This window comes from Myxocyprinus asiaticus, chromosome 33, assembly GCF_019703515.2.
Source record: "Myxocyprinus asiaticus isolate MX2 ecotype Aquarium Trade chromosome 33, UBuf_Myxa_2, whole genome shotgun sequence".
In the NCBI taxonomy this organism is placed as follows: Eukaryota; Metazoa; Chordata; class Actinopteri; order Cypriniformes; family Catostomidae; genus Myxocyprinus; species Myxocyprinus asiaticus.
The window spans coordinates 38,369,509-38,389,292 of NC_059376.1; the positions used below are offsets into that span (position 1 = coordinate 38,369,509).

Genomic DNA, 19,784 nt, shown 5'->3' on the forward strand with positions numbered 1-19,784 from the left:
AATAACATAACAAAAGTTATGGAGAGTAGTATCGTTAATTTACATGATCCCGGACAAGCCCCCACTTTTCATGGATTGAACCCACAAAATACTATGCAACTCGCTGCATTTTGATTCCAGTATTCAAACATAACAAAAGTAATGGATAGTAGCATCTGGGTAGTATTGTTTATTTGTATGATCCTGGACAAACCCACACTTTTCAAGGCTTGAACCCACAAACTAGTAAACCAACAGCAATTAGAGGCAACATTACAAACACAGAAGTTTAAATTAGCTCTTGGTGCCACTGATGTTTGGACTATGGGTCAGTTACCTCACTCAAAGGCATTAGAATTACTCATGAGAGAGCAATGTGTGTATTTATAGTAAGTAGGCTAATGGTTGTCATTCCGCTGTAGATAGATCACAATGCTTCGCCTCCCTCAATGTTTGCTTCCTAACACACAGTCATGGAATACAGAAGGCAACTGAGGATTGTGGCATATATGACGTGGGAAAACAATGAAATATTGCTAGAATAATAATGTGGAAAAGCATACTGACACAAAATCTGAAGAAAGTTTGTTTTTTTCTTTTCATTATAATAGACAAAGCTAAATCAACTGTAGTTAACATCATATATGCAACTCTGGCTTAATTTCAAATTAACACATTAAGACAAAACAACTACTTTTTTATTATGCAACTCTCTGGAACTTGATTCAACTTGATTCTGATTGGTCAGTCACAGCATTCTACAGTAAAAATACATTTGTATAATGGCCGATATACTGTACCAATGACCGTTGTCCCAAGCAACCGATTTCCTATATAGCTGTGGTAGTTTCATGTCCCTCTTTTGCTCAGTGGTCACTTTCTTCTCACGTAATGAAATAATTTAAACTCAAATCAATATTTTATGTACATTAATTGATTTATTTTCTAAGTAGCTGTGTAACAATGGGATAATGTGCAGTCAGCTGGTCACAAAATAAACCCTTTCAGGGTATTACAAGACTGTAAATTATTCCTTATTTACACATTTACATCTAATTATAATGTGAACTTCCAACAAGCATAGTATTGTTATTCAGTAGAGAATGTGCATGGGATTAATTCAGAATGTGCTTTGTTTTTGTATGCAGCGTTGGGAAAATCTGACCAAACCAGTGTGGGGAGCCCATCACCTCGAATACATGGCCCCTGACACTGATATTAAAAGCCTGGCCTCTCTGTCTCCTGGAACTGAGGAGAACAAGGTTATCATTTTTGAGAGTGTTATGTAGACAAAAATGAAAGGGAAAGCCTACGACAACCCTCCTAAGGCAAGCTATTCAAGTATTCATTTAACATTTTAGGGAATTCTACATAAAATTCTATGATCTTACAGTCTTAGTACAAAAAAAAAAAAAAAAAAAAAAAAAAACCTTGACAGATATTGATGACTACATTTATTGCATACTACAAATCCTTTACCATGTACACAAGATTTTCTTCCTTTTTCATCAGTTTAACGACCTCGTGAAATGATTAAACAAGTTTTGTTTTCTTTGTTGATGTATTTCATATATAATCAGGAAGTGTGGGCCAGGCATAATGCAGGGCTCATCCCTTTTTCTTAAAAAAAAATTGGCCAATAGGCTTTAATTACGTCACAGCCATGAACCATGATTTGCTACATTCTAGTCAGTTGCAGGTTGTATTTGTGATGGGGCATTCTCATTCTTGCACTGGATTGGACAAAAATCTGTGTAGTGCAAGATGAGTCATCAATATTTCTGACCTGTTTTCCCAGAAGATAAGGACTGTAAATTTTAAATGTGTATATCGGCTAAAGGTTCAATTAGTCAACTTTTAAAATTTTCTATTAAATTTTGATTTCAAGGGGTCTTTAAACTGTAACTTAAACTAAAAGCATTATGTGCAATGTAAACTGCAGATATCCACACTTGGCAAGGCAAAATCAGCATGTATTTGGAGGGGAAAATATAGTGTCTAGTCTGACAAAACATAACTTTACACCTGGATTGATTGTTAACCTGGGTATAGTTCATAATTTCAGAACAGGACAGAATTCCCACAGGCCAATTTCATGAAAATTACAATGGTCTCTTTGCACTGACACATGGGTATAAAACATATCCAAAAAAGAAGTACAAAATACAAACGTTAGCTACAAACGTTTTACCAATATATCCATGACACAATTTGGCCCATAATGATGTCCACAAAAGTGGACGATAAATAGCATTACACTTGTTCAAATTAATAAAATCTTGTGCAGATTGTTTTTTTTTTTTTAAACTAAAATAGTTTATGCTACTTATTAGAGCAACGATAATCAAGCAACAGTAAAAAATATATATACTGTATTATCAAAAATACGAATTGAATGTTCATACTAGCAATCGGACTAAATGTGTCTTTGCAGATTTCACATTGATAAGGCCACATATACACAAGGACAGTGCATTATTTCTGTAAAGAGTATAGATTTGCTTGATGTGTCTTCGTTTGAGACAGGTGACCTTAATACCTTGTGCAAGACATCACTGCGTTTAATATACTCTATGTGCCAAATGGAGCATGACTTTCCATCTCTGTTGGTCAGAAGATGGTTTCGGTTGCCATAAAAAAAATCGATATCTCATCATCTACCTGGTTCAGTTAAAATATACTGTGCTTGATGTGTCTTCCATATAAGTGATTCATGTTTGGAAACATCTAGAGTTTTTATTGCAGACATTTCGAAAGAGGAGGCTCTCTTAAAAGATGCTTTAAAAGATGCCTGCATACCCCAAAAATGCAATGGATGCATTTTGTTATGGATTTAATCCAATCTCCAATTTCAGTTCCACATTTTGAATTTGAGCGGCTCTTATAGTAGGTTCTCAGACGTTTTTAATTTTTATGATTTAACACTGTCTGACACATCCAAAGAAATATATCAAGGCATTTTAAAAGACAGACAAAACATTTTATCGTAATTCTATTGTTAAAAAAATCATCTTGTAACAGTAATGACTGTCAAAAGATACTTTAAATTCTATATATATATTTTGGGTTTATAAATGAAGATGTGGGATTTAACAGTTTAAGTTTCATTATAAAGTGTATGTTAAGTAGATTCGGCTATACTACAGGTCATGCGATTACGTGCACATTCTCGGCGCTTGACGCTTTACAGACATAATAGAGGGGAGCAAAGGTGAAAGTGATCAGGATGTACAGGATTCAGTGATGAAGGCCTTTTTTGTTGATAATTGCCTGCAAAGTTTAGTCCAACATCTTCCACCAGAGGCATGATCAGCCAGCACTGAGGCAGGACTCGATCCAGAAGAATCAACCCTCTAACAAGGCTCCTCATCAAAGAAAATGATGAGAGTTTACTACATCCTGGTCCAGAAAGAGTCTATGGTGAATTAAGGCACAGATATTGGATTATAAAGGGTAGAGGAGCCATTCGAAAGCATCAATATAATTGCACAGAATGTTGCAAGTGGAAATCTAACCCAGCAGTCCCAAAAATGGCAGACCTACTGCCAGCAAGGTTGTGTTTTTCAAGCCTCCATTCTGGTCCACCGGCGTTGACTGTTTTGGTCCCTTCAGTATTAAGATACACCGTAGGGTGGAAAAACGGTGGGGTATTCTTTTCAAGTGTTTAGCTACCCATTGAGTACATCTTGACCTATTGGAGAATCTTGATATTGATGCCTTCTTTATGGCTTTAAGGCATTTTGTGTCTCACCATGGATAACCCTTTGAGATCTTTGCAGATAGGGGTACTAATTTCAGAGATGGCGACCGAGAGTTGCAGGAATGCTTCCAGGCTATGGAACCCGAATTAGAACACAGTTGTCTGGACAACAGACCTCCTCCAAGTTCAACCCACCGAGTGCTCCGCATTTTGGTGGGACCTGGGAGCGGGAGATCAAATCGGTCAAAAACGCTCTGAGAGCGGTGCTGGGAGCCATCCTCCGTACAGTATTGGTGGAAATCGAGGGAATATTGAATTCCAAACTGCTGAGATATCTGACGCTGCCAATCCTGACCCTGTAACCCCAAATCTGCTCTTGATGGGTTAGGGTTAGGGCCTGTGCCTCCCTGCCACAGGCCATGTTTGCAAACTTGTTACAAACTTGTTAAGTTGTCGGAAATGGCGTCATAGTCAACTGTTAGTAGATCATTTCTGGGCCAGGTTTCTTTTGACTATCTTCCTAGTCTTCACCCCCATGGGATGTGGCAGTGGGAAGTGAAGAACATCCAAGTAGGGAACCCAGTGTTGATATTGGATCCTCAACTACCCCGTGGTTCCTGGCTTATGGGTCGAGTCATTGGAGTGGCAACCAGTATGGATGGACGTGTCAGATCAGCAGACATCAAAATAGGCGACAAAACATACACAAGACCAGTTTCTCGCCTAATTGCCCTTCCTGAGTTGTCTGATGAGTAAAATGTCTTCATCATGGATGGAATTGAAAGATCCAATTCCAGGGCGGCTGTCAAAAGACACTAAATTCTATATAAATATATATTTTGGTTTATAAATAAAGATGTGTGATTTAACAGTTTAAGTTTCATTATACAGTGTATGTTAAGTAGATTTGGCTACACTATGGGTCATATGATTACGTGCGCATTCTCGGTGCTTGGCGCTTTACAGACATAACAGAGGGGAGCACACCTGTTCATGGGCAAGCTCATTTGAATGGAATTTTTTGCACAGCGTGGAAGCCATTTCTTCCTTTTTCCTTCATGTGCGTCTTTGTTGTTAACGTGTATATTGGGTTTGGTATGTCTTTCCATGTTTTTCTTTTCCGATAGTCCATGAAGGATATATTTCTCTGTTAATTCATTCATTGAGAAATACGCTTGATCATTTTGATGTGCAACGCGTTGTTGTATTTGTTCACTTGTAGTGTTGAGCTTGCTGGTTATAGAGATAGCATGCTAATGTGTGAATTGCCCATTTTATTGGGTGTGATTTAGTGTGATTCCCGCTTTGATTTATTTCATTGTTTGATGTCGTTGTGACTGTTATCGCATGATTGTAGTATTTCTAGCTGATAGTTGTTATTGGATTGATTTGTTTACCTAAATAATGGCCATTGTGATCGAAGTTTGTTAGTTGAGATGGTGTAATGGCAATGATAATAGCCATTACAAATGAATTTATTAATTTGTATTGCACACTTTTTTTCTTGAAATCAAGTCCTGTTTATATTTGTCATTTATTGTTTATAATCATTTATTCCTTATTATGACTAACTGCTATACCGTGTTGATTGATATTGTTTTGCTTTTTGTTTCTGTAGCACACACACACACACACACACACACACACACAGGCACACACTCAAGATGCCTCTGCTTTGTGGTAAATAAAAGGCCCTTTGAAGGGTAATTGGAACATCAACCAGTCTCTGTATGATCAATCTTTCCTAGTCACTTAATCTTGACCAGCCTGTTCACATTATCCTGCACCCTTAAAATCGAATCAGCTAATACAGTATTCTTTCGATGATGGTTTTAAGTTTAAAAGCAGTTTGTCTAAATGGAACACACAAACAAAAAGACACGTTAACAACAATTTGTCAATAAAATCGATTTACAAACTTTGCCAATATCAGGTGCAGAATGTTAAATACAATCTAAGAACACATTTTGTTCTCTGCAGTTCTGCTGTAAAGCCTGTTAAGTGATTTTGCAGGTAAACATTTTAGGTTGACACATAGTTGCCAAACTTTGCCTTTGTCAAACCCATGGACAAATAGCCAAGATTATACTGAGGTGTCCCGAAAAACTGGCCTCATTCCGACCTGTGGGAATTCTGCCTTTAAGAAGTCTCAACTCACACACTAAATAATTGTGACATTGTAGATGTAATCAGAATGTACAAATTAGACTACATTATATAAGGCTTCAGAATACATTTGCACATTGTTGTAAAATAATCTGCTAGCACTTTTTAATCATGTTAGAATGTTTTTTTGTTTGGTTTTATTTGACTGTAATATAAATCAGAGATTTATTTTGTGAAGGCTCTTATTTTGCTTATATGCATATATAAATACATATTGGGTATCTGTGGGTTATATTTAAAACATTTGATGCTGTATGTACTTTTAATAAAGATTACAATATGGAGCCGGAATTATTACTGAAATGCTGCAGTGCAGTTGCAGGGAGGACTATGAGACAGATAGCACATTAAAATTATTTTATTTTGAATATCAAGTGCTACAGTTGTTAAATGTATTAGATTCTGTGTGTGTGTGTAAAACTCCAATATTCTCTACCGACCACCCAGAATTCAGCTCCGTTTGGTTTCACACATTTATGGAGGAAAACGAAATCCTCCGATTTAAAAAAATGCCAATGTTCTCACATATTCATATTTTTATTACCCCTACAATTTTATCATATTCATAATTTCTTTTTTATTGACATCTGCTTGTTGAAGCAAATACATTCCCCTGCTACAGTTAAACATGTCTTTATGACTTTCTGTAGTGAGAATGAAATTTTCTAAGTGTCACGTTAGACTGAACTAGACTTCCTCACCTGTTGAAATTTAGATATACTGGTTTACCGAAGGCCTTATGCTTTAACAGTTTTAGCCCAATTAATCAAGCCAATCTGCAAACGAATCCAAGTTAAAGGGATAGTTCACCCAAAAATGAAAATTCTGTCATCATTCCATCCAAACCCATATGACTTCCTTTCTTCTGTGGAACACAAAATGAGATGTTAGGCAACATTGTTTAAAAAAATCAGATAAAATAAAAATGCAGTGAACGTCAATGGCGACTCAGGCTGTCAGACACTTTATGCATAATATATCCTGTTGTGTTCCACGGATTAAGTCATATGGGTTTAGATGGAATGATGACAGAATTTTCATTTTTGGGTGAACTATCCCTTTAAGCAATGATCACTTGTAGATTTATTTCTATTTTAAAGGCAACAAAAAAATTTTTAATCAAGGTATTACTAAATATGCACCATTTTGTCATCAATTATGCAATAAATCATCAATATTAATTTTTCTTTCCATCCAAATAAGAGCTTGGGTTGGTCAGTAGATAAATTATTATATAGTGACAAGAGATGTTTAATGTAGAAATGTTTATCTAGGAAAAAAACAAAAAAATACATGTTAACAAAATAAGAAAAAAATGTTTTGTGTTATTTCTTGTGCTCTGCCAAAATTGTTCTCGACAGTATCTTTGTGTGAAAAGTTTGCAGAATGAGGCTGGTCGAGATAGGGAGCAAAATTTACACAAGAAATCCTTAAAGGTAATGGGCAATAAAATATTAGTATCACATCTAATATAAAAATTATTTCACATTTTGTTGCAGTACAGACATATCTGGCTCTAATGCATTCATGTATTAACTCAATGTACCTAAGCCATAGTAGATTCCATATTTCGTTCAATAGAAATGAAAATGAGGCTTTGGGGTCAAGGTCCATTAGTTTCCATTTAGCAAAAAAAAAAAAAAGAAGCTGATTACAAAGACTTTGACAGTCCTTTGTCAGATGGTTTAGACTTGGTTGCAGAATACCAAAATCTTGAGAGTGGATGCAATATGAGTAGAATAAAGCAGCCCTTAAAAGAATTATATAGTGAGAGAGTTCAAAGCTTTTTGGGTGAGGATACTGTCTTGAAAATTCACACTGCTGACCTGGTAATTAGCATCTTTCATCCTTGTGGTTTGTAACATACTGTGAAGTAACCATGGTTACCTTTTTAAATCTAACATAGAAATTAAGGTGAAGTGTACAGTAAATGTTAGTGTTCCATCTATCTAGCAGTATCCCTCTCAGTGTAAAAAGGGCTTTATGCTCAGCATCACTGTGATTTTGTGCTGATCCACCTGTCTAAATCAAAGCAACAAATGGCAATAAAATAACTCCATGAAAAAATCTGTCATTGCATTTTTTTCTCATCTCTAAAGTATAGATGTTGGATATTGCAAATGATGACAACACTCCACAAGATAAGCTAGTTTAACCTTTGTCACAAAAATAACACAATAAATGACTATGTCTAACCATTGGGCAAAAATCTTTGAAGTCAACATGAATTTAAAATTGACCCTAGTTACGTATTGCACATTCTTGGTCTCATTCATCAGTGATGGTTATTCAGTGTTACTAAAAAAAAGCAATCCACAACAAATTACATCTCTAAAATAGTAATCAGATTACACTACACATTACTTAATAGGAAAAGTATACATAATTTATTTTAAAATCACTTTTAAGAAACTTTCACAGAGGGCCTGTGTAGCTCAGCGAGTACTGACGCGACTACCACCCCTGGAGTCACGAGTTCGAATCCAGGGCATGCCGAGTGACTCCAGCCAGGTCTCCTAAGCAACCAAATTGGCCCGGTTGCTAGGGAGGGTAGAGTCACATGGGGTAACCTCCTTGTGGTTGCTATGTGTGGTTCTCGCTCTCGGCGCGGCGTGTGGTGAGTTGGGTGTGGATGCCGCGGAGAACAGCGTGAAGCCTCCACGCGCGCTATGTCTCCGTGGTAACGCGCTCAACAAGCCACGTGATAAAATGTGAGGATTGACGGTCTCAGACGCGGAGGCAACTGAGATTCGTCCTCCGCCTCCCGTATTGAGGCGAGTCACTACGCCACCATGAGGACTTAGAGCGCATTGGGCATAACAAATTGGGGAGAAAATAATAATAATAATAAAAAAAGAACATTTAACAGAAAGTTCATTTTTCTGCTTATCGAATTCAAAATAGCAATTTCCTGCTTTTTCATTGTCACTCTCACGTCATCCACACAGCACCACACATTTCAATAACAATAACTTACAATAACTTTTTAGCCATCACAGAATTTCAAAGAGACTATTCATGTTTTAAATGTGTTTTACATAATAATATTTTAGAAATGTTTGTAACCCAAGTAATGGACTTAAAAGTCAGTAGCTGCAATCTAAATACACAAACTTATAATGCAATGCGTAATATAATTTTTTTTTTACTAAGAAATAATTACATTACAGTAAATAATTACTTTGCAAATTAGATTACACCCAATACTTGTTATTTCAAAAAAAAAATTTTTTTCTTTTGCCAAAATGTAATAACTTGCATCACAATTGGTTTGGAACGTCCACTTATAACTAACCAAGCAATTCCTAATGGATAAATCAAGTCTTTGTCTGAATATCCTGTTTCACTCAGACATTTGTCCGATTTGTCGATTCACGTCAACTTTAAAACATCTCTTTGCGCTTGGCTCTCCCTTACAAAGATTTACCCTGGTAACCATAGCTACCAAACTGCTACCATTTTGTGATAACTAAATTAATGAAATTAGAAAGAAAATCACAGAAAGATTCTGAAAATTATATTAACTGTAGCAAATTAACTATAGGAATTATGGTATTTTGGCAGCATGTTAGCCTCCATCACCATTTACTTTCTTTACATCTTTTTTTCTTCACAATGACAGTGTATAGTGACTGAGGCTTTCATTCTGCCTAACATAAACTATGATTACCATGGTGCATTCTTGTAAGGGCTGTTTGTATTAATATCTTACGGTTAGTTCTACCGTACACAAGATGATCACATAATTTTCCTGGCTGCATGGTTGTAGTCTTCAGACCTGTTCACCAGGGCGGTAGGAGGGCTAGTCATTATACCAATGCGGTTCAGACTGGTTTTAAAGACAAATGCCTGTTTTGTCAGGAGAGCGCAGCTGCCATATTAAGCCGGGACTGTGGCTGGCAGAAGTTTGTTGACTATGTTTAGCTGAGCTACTCCTCTCTATTTCTGTCCAGTGCTTGAAACAGATGGGCATTCAGTTTAGCAGTAGTAAACAGTAATGATGAAAATGAACATAAAATAAAAGCATAAAATAGCAATTCTGCAATTGCACCTAAGTGCCAAACTCAGCCAGATCTCATGCAAATTACATGACTGTGGTGACATTTTTGCAAAATTACATTACGTGGTTTATTACACGTATCGCGGCAGTTCCGGGTTGAAATGTCCACTGTGTGTCTGTAAAAGCAAGTTCAATTTTCTCCCAAACAGATGAGGTTAAGGTTAATGCTCAATTTAGTTTAAATTAAACAAAACTGACCTCCCTACCCTAAACCTTAAACCTAAACTGATAGTGTCATAAAGAGCAAACGTGACATGAAAAACACAATTGCTGAACAACTACATTATTTTGTGGTGCTTCTATGACATTTTCGACTCATTTGTCAATTTGCTTGCTCTTCAAGACTCGTTCCCCGGTCCTTTGCATCGAAAGCACAACAGGGCAAAAAGTTTATGAACTGACAATCTGCCGTTTTACTCATGATTTGTGTTAAAGGGTATAAAATTCGTTGTTGCAGAGACTCTAGTGTTCATTTCACCAGGAAACTACTGCAATACATACAATGAGCCAAGTAAAAAGTATATAGTAATGCAATTCCATGAGACCAGGCAGTTGAGTTTGGTCTTATCAGTTCTCATTTTACAGTTAAAAATTCACAAAATAAAATGAAGGTTGCCTACAGCTTGAAGCAGAAGTTTCAGGTTTCTTCAAACATTGCCCCAGTCTTCCATTGGACAGAAAAGGGAAAAAACAGCTTGATCTCCTCCTTGCATCTGTGTAAATATTTTAAGACATACTATACACAACAATCGAAAGGGAAAAAGTATGTGGACTGATAAAATATTCATGTTATTTCGCAAATGCGGTAGTAGTATATTATCAGATCTTGCCCTCCTCTGTCCTAACAGGGTCTGTAGCACATAGTTCACGGCTCTCAAATGAGACTTTGGCCCAAATGTTAGTCTGTAGTATCATGGTATGTAGAAAGAGTAAAGAGCGAGCAGTCACGTCATCTGTTTAATATCAGCAGATTAACTACTGCAATTACCCATGGAATATTGGCATACTGACAAAAAAGCATGAATGTAGAAATGCAAGACAGTTCGGAAGAGAAAATCTGCACACATGGAATCGGTGCAAAAAATCTGACCTAATTTCAAACTTGTGAATTATTTTGCAAAAGCCAAGTTTACCAAAACTCAGACAGAATGTATTTTCTGAAATAGTTTTGTATTCCCTCTATTCCCACTATGGTTTTACTACAGTAACCATTGTTGAACTATTTGTAGTTAAGTCATGGCAACCATCAAATTTACCATGATTTTACTGCAGTAACTACTGAATATTTAAGCCATGATATTCATAGTGAACCCATAGTAATACAGGAAAACAAAAAATATGGTTATAAAAAAAATCATAATTTTATGATTACTATGGTTTTACTAGAAATTCCATAGTTCAACTATGTTAACTGCAGTGAAACCATGGTTAACCCTTATGAAAAAAAATAACCATGGTTTTACTACTACGGTTACCAAGGTATTTGTAGTAAAACCATAAAAACCACAACATTAACCATGGTTACTACAATATACTAATACATAGTAATAGTAATATAGAAAAACCCTGGTTACTATCTGTGTACTGCAGTATCACTGTAGTAAAACCATGGCTAATTGCATCTAAACCATGGTTTCAATAAAAAATAAAATAATTTAAAAAAGCAAATAATAATAATAAAAAATAAAAAAAAACCCTCCCTGTCCTCCCAAAGGTGACTGATTTTACTTTAAACAAAATAAAAAAGACTATGGGGTCAACTATCCTTTTAAATGCTTTTTAAGGTCATTGTGACTTGAGGAAAAACGAAAGTATTTAATAATGAGTTTAATGAACCTTTGGGCATAATTCAATGGTCAAGAGTGTTTTTTGGCCCAAATTTCAGGAAAACCCTTTACTTTTGGTTTCACTTTATATCCTAATAACAGATGGGCCTATAATTTTCCTCCATAACCAAAAAAGGAATGGAAAAAATAACTACAAATGCACTGCTGTCAAGTTAAAATGGCTGAAGTAGAATTTATTGGTTTTGTTCATCAGCATCCCAACTAAAGCACATCACCAAACACAAAATACTCAGAATTTGACATGAATAAAAGGCAGATGGATGTTTTTGCAGACAATGCTTTCTTGAAGAGATTCAAGGCAGATAACAGCACTCCTATCAGAACAGTGCATTATGCAAAACTATGTAAGAATACAATGTGTTCCATGGAGGTCAAAGATTGTTTATTCCATCACTGCCATAGCAGAGCATGTTTTTTTCTTTTTTTTTCTTTTTTTCATAAAGAGATTAAAATAAAAGAAATACTGGTATAAGAAAGAACAAGCTACATTGGAAATGCATATAAAGAAGAAAACTTCAAAGAAAGAGGCCTTTTAACAGAATTATACAGTCTGTTTATTTATTTATTGGTTTGGTAATTACATGACATAACATGACACCAAACGCAATTCATCTGTCAAACTATCTTGGTCCTCAAAGACAAATGTCGAAATGCCTCCATCATCTTAAGGTACACATTGACTTTTTGCGGCTCATTGTGGCACTGGTTAACGTTTCACTAATGTAGCCATTCGTAGAGCGAAGGAAATCGTACACTATCGTCATGGTAGCAGATGGCATTCATCACATGATTGCTAACAGCCCACGAGGTCTTGAATCGGAATTATCCAACACCATTTTACCGAACCCAATGACCTTTCCCCTAGGAGTCCATAACAGCGCAAATGGCGTTCCCACGGTACCCAATTTAAACACAGTTGTGGTGTCATTGCGTTGGATGATTCCAAGCAAACTAAGATTTCTAAGCTATACATTTAACATGTGCTTGACACGTGTGGCATTCACCAAAGAAACAAAGGGTGTTTCACAACATGTCAAATATTAGATCGTAATAATATTGATCGTAAAAAATATTAACAGCAATGGCAATTGAATACATTTCAAGGTGGATGGTTCATCCAAAAATGCAAATTGTGTTATGATTTATTTCCTTCTTCCATGGACACACAAAAGGTGTTAACCTCAGTCACCATTCACTTTAATTGTATCTTTTAGCCATGCAAAGAAAGAGAATGGTGACTGAGGCTAACATTCTTAACATGTCCTTTTGTGTTCCATCAGCCCACGTCAGTGACAGTGATGACAGAATTTTCATTTTTGTGTGAACTATCCCTTCAAGTAATGCTGAGTTTTCGGTTTTAAACATAACCCTAATGTGTGGCTCTCAAACGGGACATTAATATGATTTCAAGACCTAGAAGATGAGAGATAGTGTTGCTTTACTGTTCTCTGCCAAAGAGGTGTTATTACCTACTCTAACAGCCCTGCCTGCCTCATATCAGATTATACTGACACGGAGGCTTCAAACCAGACAGGACCGGAATGAACCCGTTCACTCTATCTGCTCTACAATAGTCCAGAAATGTCAGGAGCTATCCCACACCCAGGACAAACAACACACGTATATCTTCCTATAGCAACAAGACGGGCAATGTACAAAAATGACAAACCAAGCTCGCTGACGGTAAACTGGAGGGATTTTATATTTTAAAGGGACAGTTCACCCAAAAGTGAGAATTATGTTATCATTTACTCACCCTCCTGTTGTTCCAAACCCATTTGACTTTATTCCTTGGAACATAAAAGGAAGTGTTAGGCAGAACGTTTTGGGACTGACAGTCACCATTCACTTTTATTGGAAAAAAAATGATGCAATGAAATTTATTCGGTGACTGAGACTGTCGTTCTGCCTAACAGCCCGTCTACACCGGACGTGAGCATCGCGTTAAAAGTAAATAGATTCTATTATAAACAATGTAGCTGTTTAAACTGGAAGCATCTGCGACGCACCGACAGTAAACAGATGCAGTAGGTATAGCTACAGGCTTTGGGGTTTCTCCAAAAGGCGGCGACACCTCAACACACTGTTAGTGTTAGGGAACGGGTTGGGTTAGGGACTCTCTATACTTTTGCTGGTGGGTTCATAGCTCATGCCCCTTTTTGGAGCTCTGCCTGCAGCTACAGTACCAAAAATATTGGCACCCTTGATAAATATGAGCAAAGAAGGCTGTGAAAGAAAAATCTGCATTGTTTATCCTTTTGATCTTTCATTCAAAATATTGAAAAAATAAATTCATAAACAAATTCTGTATGGAGGAATGGTCTCAGATCCCTTGCCAGGTGTTCTCCAACCTCATTAGGCATTATAAGAGAAGACTCAGAGCTGTTATCTTGGCAAAGGGAGGTTGCAAAAAGTATTGAATAAAAGGGTGCCAATAATTACGGCCATAATGTTTAATAATGAGATATTTCCCCCATTTCAATTGTTTTACTTCCATTAAAGGTTAGATTTTTTATTTATTTATTTTATGAAAGACCAAAAGAATTAACAATGCAGATTTTTTTTTCATAGCCTTCTTTGCTCATATTTACCAAAGGTGACAATATTTTTGGCCACCACTGTATATCCTTCTCAACGGATGCCCCATTCTATTGCTGATGCATTGCAGAGCTATCTCGGACATTTTTTCATCCCATCCATCTGAAATAAAAGAATTTTACTTTCCAAATATCATACGTTTAAATATTTTTGTCATGAATTTTGTTTGTTACATTTGTAAATAATTTCAGACTGCTACATTAAAGCCAGCTCATGATGTTTCTGGTGTCTGGTCTGCTTATTTAAATAATATTTTGTGTCTAACCACATGTTCACTCACCTTTAGCAACAATAAAATGAAAAATAATAATTTAAATATTTATACCAGTGGATTTCCAAAAAAAAAATATATATATTTTTCCAGTTGAACCCTTTCTGAAGTCTACTCGAGCTCACAGCTGATTGGTCCGTGCTTTCTGCATGTCATTAAGCATGTTCACTTCGACGCGTCCAGTGTAGTCTAAAACCGTTGCGGCACATGCGGTTTAGACATGGTGTATCAACTCCTTTTGTGTTCCATGGAGGAAAGTAATTCAGGTTTGAAACATCAGGAGGGTGAGAAATTATGACAAATAAGAAAAAAAATAATTGGGGGGGGGGGGAGTTGGGAGGCTATCCCTTTAAGTCAGGGATGGGGAACATCAGGCCTCAGGGCTGTATAAGGCCCGTGAGACCATTTTAGCCGGCCCGAGGCCATTTTTCTTGGTCCTTCCATTAAAACAACGGGTCTCATTTGTGAAAAGAGAGCAAAACTCATTTCTGTGTGAACCGGTCGTAAAAACATTCTCACATAAATTGTCGCATTAAAGGTGCTCTCAATAATTTTTTTTTATATGTCTTAGACTTACACTGACACCTAGTGGTGTGGATGCAGCGTCTTTCAAACGCCATTGTAGAAATTCACTATTCACAGTCAGCCATGATTGATTTAATCCATGAGTGAAAGTGTCCAATAACAGATCGGTTGCAGAGATTAATTGATTAGAATTCGGCTGGTCATGTGATTTTAACATGGCAGCCCCCATGAGGGGACCCTTTTCATGTAGATTTATCCAGCTCTTATAAGGTGACTGGAGTCTTCATCTCATGTGAGTGCTCATGGTTTTATACATATATTTCAAAATTACAGTGTAAAACTTTTTTAATGAGGAAAAACTTACTGAGTACACCTATAAATGCACATTTAATTTACACAGAAATGTATCGTGTTTCATAAATTAGGCCCAATGTATAAACCGTACAAACACATAGACACGTCAAGATAATATTTAATGTAGTACTCGTGTCAGTGAACATTCAGTAATCAACTCCAACAGGTTTTATGCTGTCTTTATGACCAAAACTCCAGAAATAAACATTGAACACCAGTAAATCACAGCAAAAATAGAAAACATTTTACAGTGCATCAGAAAAAAAAAAAAAAAAAGCCGTTTTTTTAAAAATCACGTATTAAACACATTTATGCGGAATGGAACCCTGTTCTTACACTCAGACGCCAGAGTGATGCACAACCTAGTCGAGCTGCTGCCAGCCAATGAGGATGCAGGAAAGAGAGCTTGAATTGTGGTCTTCCTTCAGTCAGATTTCTTATTCTGTTGAGCATCACATTTGGTCTATGTTCAAAAACAGAACAGAAAAAAGTTAAATATTCAACATCCCCTACTGGCACAGATTTACACAATCCTGAAGGATTTGGCCAGCGATCTGTGGTTAGTTGACATGACATTTCTAATTAGAATTTTTATTACTAATGTTGTTTCATTATTATACATGCAGTTTTTAGGATTTTAGATTAATGGAGAGACCACATGAAATATATTTATTTGTAAAAATTCTAAACTAGTGAAATACAAAAAGGTGATTAAAAATAATGCTTACCAGTTATAGCATCTAAAATATTCACTTTCCTTTACACATTACTATAAAGTTTAACTGAAAATCTTGATGTTGATAAAAACCTCATGGACATGTGTCAAATTACAAATCACTTGTAAACAAATTACAAAATTATATATGATAGATATATGTACTGTATATATACACAGTATATACAATGTTATTTAAATTGGTCAAGTACAATTGTAAGTATACATTATGGCAGTATGTGTTTAATTTATTCTAAAACTAACAGACAAAAAAAATAAAATCATCAAAAACATTGCGTCCAAGATGCTTTTCATTACAGTGATGAGAATGAGATTTTTTTTCCCCTTACAATGATGAGAATTTGAGAATAAATTAGCTTAATTGTTATGAAAATAATAACACAATGCCAAAACATTTTTTTGGCATTGTAAAGTAGCAAAACCGAATTAATATATTTTTTTTAAATATAATATAAAAATATATACAATTATTTTTTTCTTTAAAATATTTTTTTTTTAAATATTAATATACATAATTTAATTTATATATTTTCTTATATCATATATAATATTTCGTGTTTGTTTTTGTTTTTTATTTAGGTGTGCAATATCACCCATTTCATTTTGTGAGATCCACCCCTTTCCTGTCTGTTTTAACTGTCATGTTTTGTGACAAATCCAATTCCCATCTCTTTAACAGATGTTCATCATCCATTTTTGTTCATGCAAAATATATTTTCATTTTTCTGACCTGACATTTTTCAGGAGATTCATGATATTTTTTCAATTATTTGTGCAGAGATACAGTATCATGCAATAAAGTGACTGAACTAAACCATTTGTTAAAGGGACTGGCTCTGCAGCATGGTGACATGTGCATGGATGCAGTAAGCAACTTGTTGACACGGCTGCTTTGTGCTGCGCGTGTAACATGCAATAACAGCAGCACATGAACTGATGATTTATATGTAAACGAGAGAAGCCCGTCTCTATAACAGCCACTTGCTCGGTCTCACATAACCACACACGGGCCACTGCAGTCATAAAAGTAATGTTTCAAGTGGGCAGTAAGCAGGTGCACTGAGTTCAGGGAAATAAGTAACAGAGATGATCATCTATAATAACGCAAGAGGATGAGATATGATCATCTTCAAAACAACATATGTGGAATTTCAATAACAGAATATAATTTAATACATCAAAATACAAGTATCTAGGGTTGTGTGCTCATGGAAATGTTAATGGAAGTCCACGTGGCAATATACTTTCTCTAAAATGTTTTAGTAAAATACTGTATGCAGGTAAATATTGCTGTTTAATACTATGTATTGTTAAATTGGTGCATATAAACGAAAATAATTAATATTTTCTTCATTTAGTGAAAAATGGTATTGAAAACATGCCTGATTAGGTTTTTGTATATTTGTACAACATTTTTATTTTACTTATTTTAAACATTTTGATTCTCCCTAACAACAACAGCTGTTTGGTCAAAATTATTGAAAAAATTATATATAATTTAAAAAAAATACATGTTTATTATTTTATAAATGTATATAAAAAATATACACAATATTAGACAGTTGGTTTTAATGTTGTGGCTGATCAGTGTGTGTACACACACACACACACACACACACACACACACACGTTGGTTTAGCTATCCTTATGAGGACCCTCCACAGATATAATGATTTAGACAAGGATAGTAAAACCTGTACACACACACACACACACACACACACACATATATATATACACACACACACACACACACACATATATATGTGTGTGTGTGTGTATATATATATATATATATATAGTATGTATGTATATATATATATATGTATATATATATATATATATATATATATATATATATATATATATGTGTGTGTGTATATATATAGTATGTATGTATATATATATATATATATATATATATATATATATATATATATATATAGTATGACAATTCAGTTCTGAAAATCATTGATAGAAAATAGTTCCATCTTATTAAAAATTTACTATTTGACCCAATAATTATGAGTGCAGTGAATTTTGTATTTTGTACTCAAGAGTATTAAGTTATTAACGTAGTATTTGGGCACCTACAAACTAGAGTTTACACCAAGTCAGAAAACGTTGTGAATCCACTGATTTCATTGGGGATTCTGTGCTCATGGAGATGCTGCCAATGTTATGAGGATCCATTTTGGTTTGAATGTTGCCTTAGAGGGTATCTGCCTTTGTAGACACTGAGGCAGCTCACCATGGTCTCATACTGCGTTTGTGGGAAAGATGTTAGGGGTATGACACATGCTTGGGCACTGACCTGCAGTTTGACGTGTTCCTCCAGTAGACGGTCGTACTCTGTTGTGAGGTTCTCTGCCTGCTTCTTCATGGCCTTCACATCACTGTCGGACTTCTGAAGAGCTTCACACAAAAGCAAATATTGTTGAGAATCAGCCAAAACACAAGTCAGACATCTAAATTAATTTCTTCGCAAGCCTTGAATCTAAAACTGTTAATTCAAAGGATTTTTTCCCCCTCCCATTTTCTTCCCAATTTAGAATGCCCAATTCCCAATGTGCTCTAAGTCCTTGTGGTGGCGTAGTGACCTGTCTCAATCAGGGTGGCGGAGGACGAATCTCAGTTGCCTCCGCATCAGAGACCGTCAATCCGCGCATCTTATCACGTGGCTTGTTGAGCGCGTTACCGTAGAGACGCAGCGCATGTGGAGGCTTCACGCTATTCTTCGCGGCATCCATGAATAACTCACCACGCGCCCCACCGAGAGCGAGAACCACACATTATAGCGACCACGTGGAGGTTACCCCATGTGACTCTACCCTCCCTAGCAACCGGGCCAATTTGGTTGCTTAGGAGACCTGGCTGGAGTCACTCAGCACGCCCTGGATTCGAACTCACGACTCCAGGGGTGGTAGTCAGCGTCAATATTCGCTGAGCTACCCAGGCCCCTGGTAATTCAAAGGATTAAAGAAATATCGCAGAGCAAGTCTTTCACTATTGATAGTCTAGTCCGCTTTGTACCTTATTTTAGCCAAGAACAGTCCACTTAGGCAGAAAAAGACCATCTGATTGACATGTAACTACAAATGTTTGCATGACAGTTAAGGGATGAGTAAATCTAAAATAACTGATACCACAATAATAAACAGGCGTGCAACAAAGCGAAGGTTCATAGTAGCCGACTCAAAACAATACATGAAATGTGATGATTAGTGATGTGTTGTGCATCACCCCAAAAATGTGCTTTGTCATGAACTCTATGGAGACCTCAGTTCCAAGGCAACCTATGGGGTTGTCAAAGTGTCGTGACCTCTTTTGCATTGTTGAAATACAGTGTATATGTAAAAGGGGCTTGGGAATCAATCTTACTAAGTTCATTCCTGTGAGGAGTCGTGTTCTGCTGCTGTTATCATCATGTGTTGCTCATTGTAGGGTCATCAGAAGGGCCCAAATTACTAATAGTCTTAACCCTAAAATTGGGTTTCGGTTTTCCTTTTGAACTCTGTTCAGTTCTTCCTTACTCTACCTTCTTGACA

General features: G+C 36.1%; 2 protein-coding genes across 2 annotated transcripts in view; one reads left to right on the forward strand and one right to left on the reverse strand.

Annotated features, from left to right (window-relative positions):
- slc6a8 (solute carrier family 6 member 8) overlaps positions 1-6,129 on the forward strand; it is a 69,866-nt gene extending 63,737 nt beyond the window's left edge. Inside the window, exon 13 of the mRNA XM_051669957.1 lies at positions 1,128-6,129. Coding sequence (XP_051525917.1) covers positions 1,128-1,268 — 141 coding nt within the window. The 3' untranslated portion in view covers positions 1,269-6,129. The remainder of the gene's footprint in view (positions 1-1,127) is intronic.
- A 5,770-nt stretch (positions 6,130-11,899) lies between these two features.
- LOC127424620 (B-cell receptor-associated protein 31-like) overlaps positions 11,900-19,784 on the reverse strand; it is a 37,841-nt gene continuing 29,956 nt past the window's right edge. Inside the window, exons 7-8 of the mRNA XM_051669974.1 lie at positions 18,551-18,651; positions 11,900-15,963 (exon numbers count right to left, since the gene is read on the reverse strand). Coding sequence (XP_051525934.1) covers positions 15,925-15,963; positions 18,551-18,651 — 140 coding nt within the window. The 3' untranslated portion in view covers positions 11,900-15,924. The remainder of the gene's footprint in view (positions 15,964-18,550; positions 18,652-19,784) is intronic.